Source organism: Phyllobates terribilis, unplaced genomic scaffold (genome assembly GCF_046119375.1).
Source record: "Phyllobates terribilis strain yellow unplaced genomic scaffold, ASM4611937v1 Scaffold_11__3_contigs__length_659146591, whole genome shotgun sequence".
Taxonomy (NCBI): Eukaryota; Metazoa; Chordata; class Amphibia; order Anura; family Dendrobatidae; genus Phyllobates; species Phyllobates terribilis.
In genome coordinates this window covers 398,411,143-398,425,057 of record NW_027362771.1, presented here as the reverse complement: position 1 = coordinate 398,425,057, position 13,915 = coordinate 398,411,143, and the positions used below count along the sequence as shown (strand labels likewise).

General features: G+C 40.1%; 1 protein-coding gene across 2 annotated transcripts in view; it reads left to right on the top strand.

Annotated features, from left to right (window-relative positions):
• The first annotated feature begins 214 nt into the window (after nucleotides 1-214).
• Nucleotides 215-13,915, top strand: part of GLDN (gliomedin) — a 55,523-nt gene continuing 41,822 nt past the window's right edge. The window contains exons 1-2 of one of the 2 annotated variants that reach the window (XM_073653049.1): nucleotides 215-798; nucleotides 5,031-5,082. In XM_073653049.1, coding sequence (XP_073509150.1) covers nucleotides 424-798; nucleotides 5,031-5,082 — 427 coding nt within the window. In that variant the 5' untranslated portion in view covers nucleotides 215-423. The remainder of the gene's footprint in view (nucleotides 799-5,030; nucleotides 5,083-13,915) is intronic. The other variant, XM_073653048.1, reaches the window with a different exon arrangement.

Below are 13,915 nucleotides of genomic sequence, written 5' to 3'. Positions count from 1 at the left end.
CTTATACAAACATTCGATCTTCACCTCAGGGCTGAAGTTTGTGCCTAATAGGCTTATTGTCTATAATATTTCTATACAATGTCAGTGTCCTTGTCAAGTCATCTGACATTTTCTGGTAATTGACTGCTTCTCTTTACAATAGAAGCTGAGCCTATGACTGCTGTTTCCAAGACACCCTCCATTCCCTTATAGGGCCCCTCCTTGCCTCTCCCGGACACACGCCTCTGCAATCACTTCCACATCATTAATTTGGATCTGAAAGTATAATCTTTGTTAAACAGCCCACGGCAAGTCAAGACATTTAAACAGACTCCAGCCCATAAAAAGCACTTTGTTATCCAAGAGAAGACGGTTTTCTTCTTCTGGAGATTCTTAAGAAGAAGACACTGATTAGAGTGTGCTTGTTTGAAAACGACCATTGGCATGGGGACAGAAAGGGTTGTGAGTTTGGTGGCTTGTTCTGAAAGAGGAAGCTATAGTGTGGTCCTCAGAGGTGTGATAGCTGTCCTGGCCATTGTCACACTACTCAATGTAGGTGGAACCTTATTTATTCTACTGCAATGGAGAGATCTTGCCTCTAGGGTTAAGGAACTGGAATCCTCTCAAAGACCTTCCCAGGAGGACATGTTGACCGCTCACCTGAACCAGTTAGTATCAGAAATTAAGGATAAAGATTTGGAAGAAACAAGAACGCAGTTCTCCAGAAACAAAAGGAGCCATCGCCACAGGCAGCAAGAATCCTACATCCGAGCTGAGAATGAAGACATGCTTATGATGATGACATACTCAATGGTCCCGGTAATCTGCAATCATTTATTCATATGTATATCACCTTATAATCAAACTGATCTATTATTAGGCTAGATTCATCAAATGTGCCAGAGAAAAATATTGCAGTGCATTTGTAGCCTGGTAAAATGATGGACTCTACGATGGAACCAAGAAAACTCCTTTATAGTCTATAGGGTACTAATTACCCTGGCATATGATGGATCTGGCATACAGTTATTTTTGTCTTTTTTGTTCACCTGATGGGACAGAAAGCAGGAAATGTTTATAGTGCAGATGATCTTCTGTTGCTCTTTAGGCATTATTTACATGTCACTATTTTATATCAGTATTTTATAATTATTTATTCTTTATACAGAGAGAAAAGCTATAATGAAAATATTTGCACCTGTTGTATTCTGAAGCTTAGACATACTGCTGCAAAAACTAACAGGTGAATAAAGGCTAAATTACAGAAATCTTAGGCCATAATCAGTATTTGGTCAGTATTTGTAAGCCAAAATCAGGAGAGGAGCAATCAGAGGAAAAGTGTAAGACCACGGCCCCACTATCAGTATTTGGTCAGTATTTTTCACAGGAGAGGGAGCCAAAACCAGGTGAGGAACAGTCAGAGAAAAGATATAATAGAAACAAGTCACCAATTCTGCATTTATCACCCACTCCTGGTTTTGTCTCCCACTCCTGAGAAAAAATACTGACCGAATACTGATAGTGGGGCTGTGGCCTAAAAGTATAATAGAAACATATCACCACTTTTGCATTTTTTACCCACTACTGATTTTGGCTTCCAAATACTGATGTAAAATACTGAGCATGTGAACGTGGCCTTATAGTCATGCATTGAATGTGGACTTTCAGTGTATGCCTACAATTCAACATGCTTACAAATTGCAGAATAGCAGAAAATGCCCCTAACTAATATTTCATCACAAATGCATTCTTAGCTTTATTTCTAATCACACAAGTTTGTTACATCTATCTTATACTGATCTGTATAGTATAATAGTATAAGGCGAAGGTCAAATTACTGTTTTTCCCTCCTCTGGGAAAATCGATCCGATTATGCTAATCACACTCTGATCAGACTCTGATCGGAGTTTGATCAAAATGTGATCACATTCGTATCCAGCACTGCACCATTCCAGGCTGTGATTATGTCTGCTGAATTTATATAGATTCTACTCCAGTTTCAGTGTGTATAGGCAGGTTACTAGTTTTACACTTGTGTATTATTGCAGTTTTTTTTCCTCTGTAAGGCTCTTTTTAAATCTGCATTCATCATATTCCCAGAAAATATAGTGTAGTAAACAGCGCTTTTTATTCAGGGCCAACATCATTATAAGGCTATGGCCCCACTATCACTATTTGGTCAGTATTCGGTCAGTATTTTTTCTCAGGAGTGGGGAAGCCAAAACCAGGAGTGGGTGATAAATGCAGAATTGGTGACTTGTTTCTATTATACCTTTTCTCTGATTGTTCCTCACCTGGTTTTGGCTCCCACTCCTGAGAAAAATACTGACCAAATACTGATAGGGGGGCTGTGGCCTTAGTAATATTATTGCAGGGTGCTCTATTTAAGACCTATGGCAGACACTCAATGGACAGGCTAGTAATTCTAGTAATTAGGCTATTGTCTGCAATGAAAAGTTATACACAGACCTTCATTCCAACTGGTGTTTTGTACGAAGGGAGCGCTGGAGTAAGATGTGCCAAATTCATAAAGAGGTGTCCTCGTAGTTAATGAACCTAAATCATGACTCAACTGTTGTGCGCCACCGCCTGCGATGTACACAAGGCAGGAGCTTATGTATATTTCCGTCATAACTTACATCACCTTCGTGGCGTAAATAATGATGAATTTTTCGTGCGTGTTTGGTCACACCCCATCCCACCAACGTTCCTTCCACTTTTCAAAACGCCAAAAATCGCAGCATTTTTGCTCAACTTACACCTGCAAAAAAAATGTTGCAACATTTTAAGCAGTTTTGCTCCTGAATTCTTGCAAAAACTCTTCATGAGTATACCTATTATTTTGTAGTACTTTTGGAGAAACATTGCAGCATATTTTTTACTGCTACAGAAACAATAATATGTTATAAGGGCAATTATAATTATTTTACCCTTAGTTGATCAGTATAAGGCTCGGTACACATGATGCCATTTTTAGCCAGGAGACAGAACATACTGTATGTTGTCTAACGTAAACACTATGTGCTTCTTAGTGTAAGGAAGGACCGCTCGTTGTACGGATTGCAAGCCGAGGTTTTTATGTGCCTGCAAAACACTTGTATATAGTGCATTTCACATGTCAAGTGTTTAGCTTTGAGGTTTACAAATCAACATGAAATTTTGCAAAAAAAAATAAATCATGCAATCCATTGTATGCAGGGTTTATTGTGGGATTATTTCAGTCTTCTCTTATAGTGGTAGGAATATAATATGGAATGATCTATGTGCTTCTTTCTAAATTTAGTATAGAAGAATGTAAATGGAAAAGACGCATTTAAAGCAGCCTATCACACGATTCTTGCTGCTCAAACACGGGCAGCATGAATCAGAGCCTGGCTACACAAACATATACATTAAAGATCTGTCCCGGGACCAGCCTACTCCTCCATCCGACTTCTCCCGGCACTGCTAGAGGTGAGTGACAGGTCTCTTATTACGGGATAGATCTGTAATTCCATGACATAATATTCCCAGATATTGATGATTCAATTGTGAAACATTTTTGTTTTCATTTCAAAGCCATATAACAAATTCTCTCCATTGAAGGGACAACCCCCGAAACATCTAGGTGTCTAGTTGTGTTGTTCTATGTCTTCTGTGCAGCATCTCATAAAATATTTCTGAACTTGTCATTGGGCGTGTTGGGGTTAATATTTCTGCATTTGTTTGCCATGGAGAGAATTTGTGATATGGCTTTGAAAAGAAAAATATTTCAAAATTTAAACATCAGTATCCATGAATGTTTTTTATTGCATGGATTGGAGCTGGGTTTGAGGGATCTCAGTGGGCGTGATGAGTGAATACGGCAGCTAGAAGTTTGAGCTATACGTTTGTAGAGACCTGTCAATCATCTGCAGCAGCGCTGGGAAGATTCAGTCAAGGAAAGAACCAGACTAGTCTGATCTCCGGATATGGTCCCCTGTCGGATGTTTATAGTATATCTTCCTGAAGTGTCTCAGAGAAAATTATAGCTGAGTGCAATCATGCAGCCAGGCTCTGATTCATGTAGTTCGGGCAGCATGAAACGTGACTGGTTCCCTGTAAATACTCTGCACAGTTCACACCTGGCCTCTGGTGTTACATACTAACAATTCATGTAGTACTACTTTCTTTCAGGCCGGGATCACATGAGCGTATGTTTTCTCATGTGAGAGAATTGGGCAGATTATGCTAATGACACTAACCTCAAACTCTGTCAGAGTCTGATCCGAGTGTCATTTTACTGTGATCCGATTCTTTCACATGAGAGAATCGCAGCACAGGTTAGGTGAAGATGGAGAACTTTATTTCTCCATCTTCTCCATTGTCTGTGTCCTCGTAAATTGGATTGCACTCAGATGACATCCGAATGCAGTCCGATGTTTTCCTCGCACCCATAACCTTAATTGTGTGCGGGTAGAACCACTTGCAGCATACTGCAATTTTTTTCTCATGAGAACCAAATAGCAGATCTGAGCTGCCCCATAGTATAACATTGGGCTGAGTGCTATGCAATAAAACATTGGATAGCACCCATCCAAGTTATACGCTCACGCGAGCCAGCCCACAGAGTTATTTCTGTAATCAAATTAATTTAAAATATGGAATTATTTTGATATTATTTTCATATTGCAATAAGTTTTGTTGTACAGAGCCTGCACCTGCCTCCCTCACTTAACAGGCACTTATGGTCTACAAAAAAACTGTACTAACTTATGATATATGAGTGTCATCATACCATCTAATTATTAAACCTATATTGGCCTGAGCATAAAACTGAAGGCACACTATGAGAACTATCTATGGGGGCATCATAAGTTATAACAGCAATTGTGTGTGTGGGAGCTTTACACAGTTAATTCACTCAGTTCTGCTAATTGTAGCCTAATGTCGTTGTAAGTAACGACTGACATACTTTAAATGTGGAGTTGAATTCTCTATCACTTCTGCAATCTTGCTGCTTATCTGTGCTTCGTTTGCACATCTCTCAGGATGTAGTTGCATGTTATTCATAAAATGCACTTTCATCGTAGGTTCGTGTCATGCTTGGTTTGTGCAACAGTACAAGGGGACTCTGTCTAACAGGTATGTCCATAATCGTGTCCATATGTGATAGGAATTGAGTTAATCAATATGATTGAGGAGGTTTGTCAGTTCATGTGCTTAACAAAAAAAGTGTACATGCAGAAGTCAATGCATTAAAAAACATAGTAATCTTTATTAGAGAATACCTTAACCCCTTTACGACCTTGGACGTATGAGTACGTACAAGGTTGCCTCCCCCTCTTTGGTGCGGGCTCCGGCAATGAGCCTGCACCTTTCCCAGCACATATGATCAGCTGTCATGTGCCCCTAATAGCCGCGGGTGGAATCGCGATCCACCCGCAGCTGTTAACATGTTAAATGCCGCTGTCAATATCTGACAGTGGCATTTAACATGCAAGCGCCGGAAGCGCATCATAAGACCCACCCATTGGCGCGACCTTCACATGATCGCGGGTCGCCGATTGGTTGGCATGACAACCCGGGATTTGCAGGAGACCGCTGTGGTTGTCATAGTCGACCTGCTATCAGCTCTGCCCAGCGGTCGGAGTTCATAGCAGATGAGCACTTTTGTTATACATAGCACAGGCTATCAGATGATCGCAGCTTCTAGTCTCCCATGGAGACTATTAAAGCTTAAGAAAAGTAAAAAAAAATGTTTTTAAAAATATTAAAAAAATGTAAAAATTTAAAAGTACAAATCACCCCCCTTTTGCTCCATTCAAAATAAAACAATCAAAAATATTTGGTATAGTTGCGTTCAGAATCACACAATCTATCAATAAAAAAAATAATTAATTAGATCGATAAACGGAGAAACAAGAAAAAAATCTAAGTTTTTTTAGTCGCTGCAACATTGCATTAGAATGCAGTAACGAGAGATAAAAACATCATATCTACCCCAAAATGATATCAATAAAAACATCCTCTCAGCACGCAAAAAACTAAGTCCTCACCCGGCCCCAGATCACGAAAAATGGAGACTTGGAAAATGGCGGCATTTTTTTTCTTCAAACTTTGGATTTTATTTTCACCACTTAAATAAAAAAGAACCTATACATGTTTGGTGTCTACAAACTCGTAATGACCTGGAGAATCATAATGGCAGGTCAGTTTTAGCATTTAGTGAACATGGTAAAAAGAAAACCCAAAAAACAATTATGGAATTGCGCTTTTTTTGCAATTTCACCGCACTTGGAATTTTTTTCCCGTTTTCCAGTACACAATATGGTAAAATTAATGGTGTCGTTCAAAACTACAATTCGTCCCGCAAAAAACAAGCCCTCACATGGTCATAGTGACATAAAGAAAAAAAAAGTTATGGTTCTGGGAAGAAGGAGAGCAAAAAGCGAAAACGGAAAACCCAAAGTGGGGAAGGAGTTAAAGTATATAATCATATAAAATAGTAATGGCTCTCAACAGAAGAATCATGCGAGCAAAGCATGTCACTTATTCCCAGACCAGCTGGGGTCGTTTCTGGATTTTGCGCTGAAATGTTACTACCCTTGTGTAGCAATTTTAATATGATTATGCCTTTTTAGACATTCCCTCTTATTGCTTTGTATATTGTTAATGCTATCTATGGACTCATAAGCTTTGTTCTTATTTTGATGTAGCACAATTTCACTTTCCTTTTCCTTTTATCTATTCATACAATAAATCGGAGCTAACCTGGTAAATTGTCAGAAGATCTCACACAGAAGGTAGCACAACATAGTACATTTTACAGTACACAGATAATGCAGAATACAATGTAACTCATTTTCTTTCTGCTTGCTGGCGGCTGTGCACTCTCAAAGACTGAAAGTTCGAGCCAGTGGCATGGTTGTGCCGATGTAATGAACATCACACTTTATCCAGTGATTCGGCTACCCTCAGAGCAGCGCTTGCATACTCTATAGCAAAGAAATTGCAAGCGCACTCTCTTTGCCTAGGAAACAGGGCACCTTAATAGACTGCAACGGTGGCCGATAACCTAGGAAAAAAATCCCTTTGTTTTTTGAGAACAGTGAGGATTTGTAATAAGAGGTAAATTGCAAAGTTATTTATTTTTAATAGCAGTTTGCAATTTTAGCAATTAGTGATGATGAGAAAACCGCTTTAAATCCCACCTGACAAGTGTTACAAGATGCGTAGTCATATTATAGAAATTTGCTTCCAGGCTTCTCACTAGAAGCATTAAAGGGAGCTTTTCAGATGATTTATGGAGCATGGACTTGGGACGTTTCAGAGAATACAGAAAATACTTTAAAACTGCGACCATTGACAAGGTGACTAGAATTAGACATAGGTCTCTCCGGTGTTCGACTGGCCCAGCAGAGCACCAGGGGATCATCCAGTGGGCCCTCCCATTTGCTTCTGAATGTTTGGAGCAGAGACACTTTGGCTGAAGTCATCATTTAGGCCACGGCCCCACTATCAGTATTCGGTCAGTATTTTTTCTCAGGAGTGGGAGCCAAAACCAGGTGAGGAACAATCAGAGAAAAGGTATAATAGAAACAAGTCATCAACTTTGCATTTATCATCCACTCCTGGTTTTGGATCCCACTCCTGAGAAAAAATACTGACCAAATACTGATAGTGGGGCCGTGGCCTTATAAGGTAGTGCTGACATCTATCTTGGGTGGCTGCTGAGTGGTCTTTTTATAGTGTGAATGGACCACTATCCATGAAATTTCCCATCCTGATAGTAGCAGTTTGCTGCTGTCATTTTTACCTTGATCAGTTATGTAACATAAGAAGAACCCATGTTTTTCTTGTTTTCTAACTCTTCATTTATGCAAAATCAAGCAGTCTGTGTCCACTATAGTGGGGCCATTTATTTCTGTCTTTAGAAGTAGGTAATTTTTGCCTTCTTGAGCCCCTGGTTTAGTTTTAAATCTAACGGAGGATAAAATATTTACATATGAAACAATGTAATTTATTTAGTTATTCATTTTTTGGTGGGTCCGCACATTTTCATAACAAGCCAATACAAGACCAACTCCAGCAAACAGATCTTATTGGGATGGGAAAGTCCTTAGATAATAGTTACTTTCTAAACTAAAAATAATAACCTGCCGCCGTCCCAGGCGCAGAATATCACATTGGATGGTCTGTTTCTGGGGGTAACCAACTCTTTCCCAATTCTCCTGGTGCATTAGGCAGTGAAATAATAGTGAGTGGTGTCAGTTTTGAGGCAATCATGTCAATGGGTCCTTGTAAACACGTACGCACACAGATGCCATCCGTGTGACACATACCGGCTTTTGGGAATCAGTGTACAATTAGCACTGTTCCCAAGCGCCAGGTGCTGAACGCTGCCCTCATCATTGTCCCCTGCCTGCACCACGATTGAAGTAGTAGTCTTCTCCTGCAGTGTCCACCTGTAAAAATAAGAATAAAATAAAAAATCTATGTACTCACCATGATCGTATGGATTACAGCGGGGGACACTTAGGACAGGTGAGTACATGAATTTTTTTATTTTACTCTTATTTTTACAGGTGGACACTGCAGGAGCAGACTACTACTCCAATCGTGGTCCCCTGCTGGTGCTGATCACAGCGCCGGCAGGGGACAATGATGAGGGCAGCGTTTTCACCCGGCGCTTGGGAACAGCGCTAACTGTACAGTACATTGATTCCCAAACGCCGGTACGTGTGCTCCTAATGCGGCACACGGGAGGCACATGGTTGCCTCACGTGTGCCACAAAAGTGCACATGGACACATGGACATAGATATGTCCAGTACTGTTTTTTTCCAGTACCGGAAATATCAGGACGTGTGAAAGAGCCTTAGGATGTAAATTGCACTGTCTGGTTCTGCTTTAAATGGAGTTTGAAATACATGTGACTTTTATAATTTTACAAATCCACTCCCAAGAGCTGATCCACAGCAACTGGGAAAATTACTTATTGACATGTCACTTGCCCTAAGAAACCTGAGGATGTATCTTACTGCTTAGACTCTGTTCACAATGGATGGGGGGATTCCCCCTTTTTGGGCTGGGCATTTTGTCTATATAGCTTTGCATGGGCAAGACTCTGAACAATCAGGTCTGGGTACTGCTCTGTCCCCATCTATATGGAGGTTTGCTGACACATTTTGAGGTGAAATACTGGAGTTAAGGTCCATCCCGTTTGGGTACACCTTGATAGGATGGGATGGTTTTACTCTTTTTTGATCAAAATAGTGTCAACTATTACTATTAATATTTATTTATATACTTACAACATGGTATTTGCTCATTTTGCTTTCTGTCTGTTAAATGGCTACATAGTGAATGCACACCTACACATTGCATTTCTACCAACATATGTTTCTGCTCCTTTCTATTATTTTGAGTACTGTGTGGATAGTTTAGTCTCATAGTGCTACAATATTGTGTGTAAAGTATTGTCTCATTGTGCTGCAATAATGTGTGTATGTTATAGTCTCATTGTGCTACAATACTGTGTGTATAGTCTAGTCTCATAGTGCTACAATACTATGTGTATAGTCTAGTCTCATAGTGCTACCATATTGTGTGTATACAGTAGTCTATTCTCATAGTGCTATAATACTGTGTGTATAGTCTAGTCTCATAGTGCTGCAATACTATGTGTATAGTCTAGTCTCATAGTGCTACAATATTAGTACTATACGCCTCCCGAAGAAGCTAGGTGAAATATGCGCGTCGGGACAGGAAGCAGAAGCCTCCACATTACACTCTGTGCATCCTATACAATCTGACACTATTTGGGACTCCTTCTATATGTTTTCCCTATTGTTATGCAATGTGCTTGTGACCTAGAAAGCGATAGTTTATATTGAGAAGGATGTACGCCATATCTGATTAATGTTCTGGTCTGAATGCACTAAAGCACTTTGCTGATATCTATATTATATGCTGCCACCTACAGTGGGTACAGAAAGTATTCAGACCCCTTTAAATTTCTCACTCTTTGTTTCATTGCAGCCATTTGGTAAATTCTAAAAAGTTATTTTTTTTTCTCATTAAAGTACACTCTGCACCCCATCTTGACTGAAAAAAAACAGAAATGTAGAAATTTTTGCAAATTTATTAAAAAAGAAAAACTGAAATCTCACATGGTCATAAGTATTCAGACCCTTTGCTCAGTAGTGAGTAGAAGCACCCTTTTGAGCTAGTACAGCCATGAGTCTTCTTGGGAATGATGCAACAAGTTTTTCACACCTGGATTTGGGGATCCTCTGCCATTCTTCCTTGCAGATCCTCTCCAGTTCCGTCAGGTTGGATGGTGAACGTTGGTGGACAGCCATTTTCAGGTCTCTACAGAGATGCCCAATTGGGTTTAGGTCAGGGCTCTGGCTGGGTCAAAAATGGTCACAGAGTTGTTCTGAAGCAACTCCTTTGTTATTTTAGCTGTGTGCTTAGGGTCATTGTCTTGTTGGAAGGTGAACCTTCGGCCAAGTCTGAGGTCCAGAGCTCTCTGGAAGAGGTTTTCATCCAGGATATCTCTGTACTTGGCCGCATTCATGTTTCTTTCAATTGCAACCAATTGTCCTGTCCCTGCAGCTGAAAAACACCCCCATAGCTTGATGCTGCCACCACCATGTTTCACTGTTGGGATTGTATTGGGCAGGTGATGAGCAGTGCCTGGTTTTCTCCACACATACCGCTTAGAATTATCACCAAAAAGTTCTATCCTCGTCTCATCAGACCAGAGAATCTTATTTCTCATAGTCTGGGAATCCTTCATGTATTTTTGAGCAAACTCTATACGGGCTTTCATATGTCTTGCACTGAGGAGAGGCTTCCGTCAGACCACTCTGCCATAAAGGCCCGACTGGTGGAGGGCTGCAGTGATAGTTGACTTTGTGGAACTTTCTCCCATCTCCCTACTGCATCTCTGAAGCTCAGCCACTGTGATCTTGGGGTTCTTCTTTACCTCTCTGACCAAGGTTCTTCTCCCACGTTTGACTAGACGGCCAGGTCTAGGAAGACTTCTGGGGGTCCCAAACTTCTTCCATTTAAGGATTATGTCGGCCACTGTGCTCTTAGGAACCTTGAGTAATGCAGAAATTCTTTTGTAACCTTGGCCAGATCTGTGCCTTGCCACAATTCTGTCTCTGAGCTCGTTGGGCAGTTCCTTTGAGCTTATGATTCTCATTTGGTCTGACATGCACTGTGAGCTGTGAGGTCTTATATAGACAGGTTGGGGCCTTTCCAAATCAAGTCCTATCAGTTTAATTAAACATAGCTGGACTCCAATGAAAGAGTAGAACCATCTCAAGGATGATCACAAGGAAATGAACAGCATGTGACTTAAATATGAATGTATGAGCAAAGGGTCTGAATACTTATGACCATGTGATATTTCAGTTTTTCTTTTTTAATAAATTTGCAAAAATGTCTACATTTCTGTTTTTTTCAGTCAAGTAGTGTACTTTAATGAGAAAAAAAATGAACTTTTCAGAATTTACCAAATGGTTGCAATGAAACAAAGAGTGAAAAATTTAAAGGGGTCTGAATACTTTCCGTATCCACTGTTTATACCTTTATTGACTCCATATGATTCAGAAGTGTTACATGATTTTGATATTAATTTCTGTATAGTTGCATGCCATATCTGATTAATTTTGTGGTCTAAATGCACTAAAGCACTTTACTGATATTATATGCTGCTATCTATATACCTTTATTGGTTTTTTTATGACTTGGAGGTGTTGAATGATTTTGATATTAATTTCAGTATAGGATCATTATAGTTAACAATTGAAGTATTCTTATGACACATTTACAGTCCTTTTCATATTCATTAGCTACGCTTGTTGTACAAAACAGGCTTCCTTGGTCTTCCATTTTTTTTTGGTACCTTGTTCCCTTTTAATTGTATTTTATTATGTCTAAATAAAATAGTAATTTTTATACATTCTATTGTGGTTACTTCTATTTATTACTGGGTGACTAACCAATCTCCTTGTAAAGTGTTGTGTAGAATTCAATTTAGAAGTACAATTCAGTTTTGATATACGTATGGACTTTCAGTGTAAAGGCCCCGTCTCACATAGCGATATCGCTAGCGAGATCGCTGCTGTGTCACGGTTTTGGTGACGCAACAGCGACCTCACCAGTGATTTCGCTATGTGTGACACTTTGCAACGATCAGGCCCCTGCTGTGAGGTCGCTGATCGCTGCAAAGTGTCCTGGACCATTTTTTGGTCGTTGGCCTCCCGCTGGCCAGCACACATCGCTGTGTGTGACCAGTGGGACCAATGATCAGTCTGGTATCCATGGTAAACATCGGGTTACTAGGGGCACGCGCGCACTTAGTAACCCGCTGTTTACCATGGATACCACTCTGCTACTGTGCACGGGAGGTTACCGCTCACGGTAGCAGAGTCGTATCCATGATAAACATCGGGTTACTAAGTGCGCGTGTGCCCCTAGTAACCCAATGTTTATCATGGATACAGCTCTGCTAAGGTGAACGGTAACCTCCCGCGCACCGTAGCAGAGTGGTATCCATGGTAAACATCGGGTTACTAGGGGCACACGCGCACTTAGTAACCCGATGTTTATCATGGTTAAGAGCCTGCTCCTGCTTCAGCAGGCTGGTAACCGGGAGCAGGACATCGTGGAACGATTCTTTCCACGATGTCGCTGCTCCCCTGATCGCTGGTGAGCCTGCCTGTTTGACAGCTCACCAGCGATGTATTAGCGACGCAGCAACGATCCCTGACAGGTCCTATCGTTGTCGGGATCGCTGCTGCATCGCTTAGTGTGACGGGGCCTTTAGAAATATTATGTGTATAGTCTAATCTCATAGTACTACAATACTGTGTGTATAGTCTAGTCTCATAGTACTACAATACTGTGTGTATAGTCTAATCTCATAGTACTACAATACTGTGTATAGTCTAGTCTCATAGTACTACAATACTATGTGTATAGTCTAGTCTCATAGTACTACAATTCAGCGTATAGTCTAGTCTCATAGTACTACAATACTATGTGTATAGTCTAGTCTCATAGTACTACAATACTGTGTGTATAGTCTAGTCTCATAGTGTTACAATACTGTGTGTATAGTCTAGTCTCATAGTACTACAATACTGTGCATAGTCTAGTCTCATAGTACAACAATACTGTGTATAGTCTAGTCTCATAGTGCTACCATACTGTGTGTATAATCTAGTCTTATAGTACTACAATACTATGTGTATAGTATAATCTCATAGTGCTACAATGTTGTGTCTAATTGTGTGTAGCTTTTGATAAATTCCTGAGACGTCAAAAAAAAAAGCCACAAAAATAGCAGCCAAAAACTCTGTGGTTTCGCACAGATGGAGTTAATTCTTTTTCTTGCCATATCTATTATACTCTCAATTGGGCATAAATCTACACCGTTTAACCCTATTATGTCTTAAAGCAATTGCAATTACAGTGGTTGTTTGAGATTTTAAAAAAAACTAGGTAAAAGCAGGAGATATGATAAAAGAATAAAATATATTTTATTTACCTATTCAAACCCCAACATGTCAGCACTACTGCTCCAGTTGTCTCTGCTACTGTGCCAGTCCTGCAATGATAATATTACAGCCATTAATCAGGTGACCACACTGCTGCCAATTGGCTGCCACAGTCATGTGACTGATGATGTTATCACTGCAGGACTGGTGAGGACAAACAAAACAGCAGCCCTGGAATAGTGGGGTTTATTCTACAGAATTTATAGTATTATTTTACACACATTTTCTGTCCTGCCTCTCAGCCAATTTAAGAACAAAATCCTAGACAACCGATTTAACTTATGAAAATTAGTGCTGAATGCAAAGTTTTTGCCTAGTAGTCCTTTCCATTTTATTATTCTTGCTCATTTTGAAGATAGTGTAATTTATTCTCTGCATGGGATGCCTGTCAATTCCAGC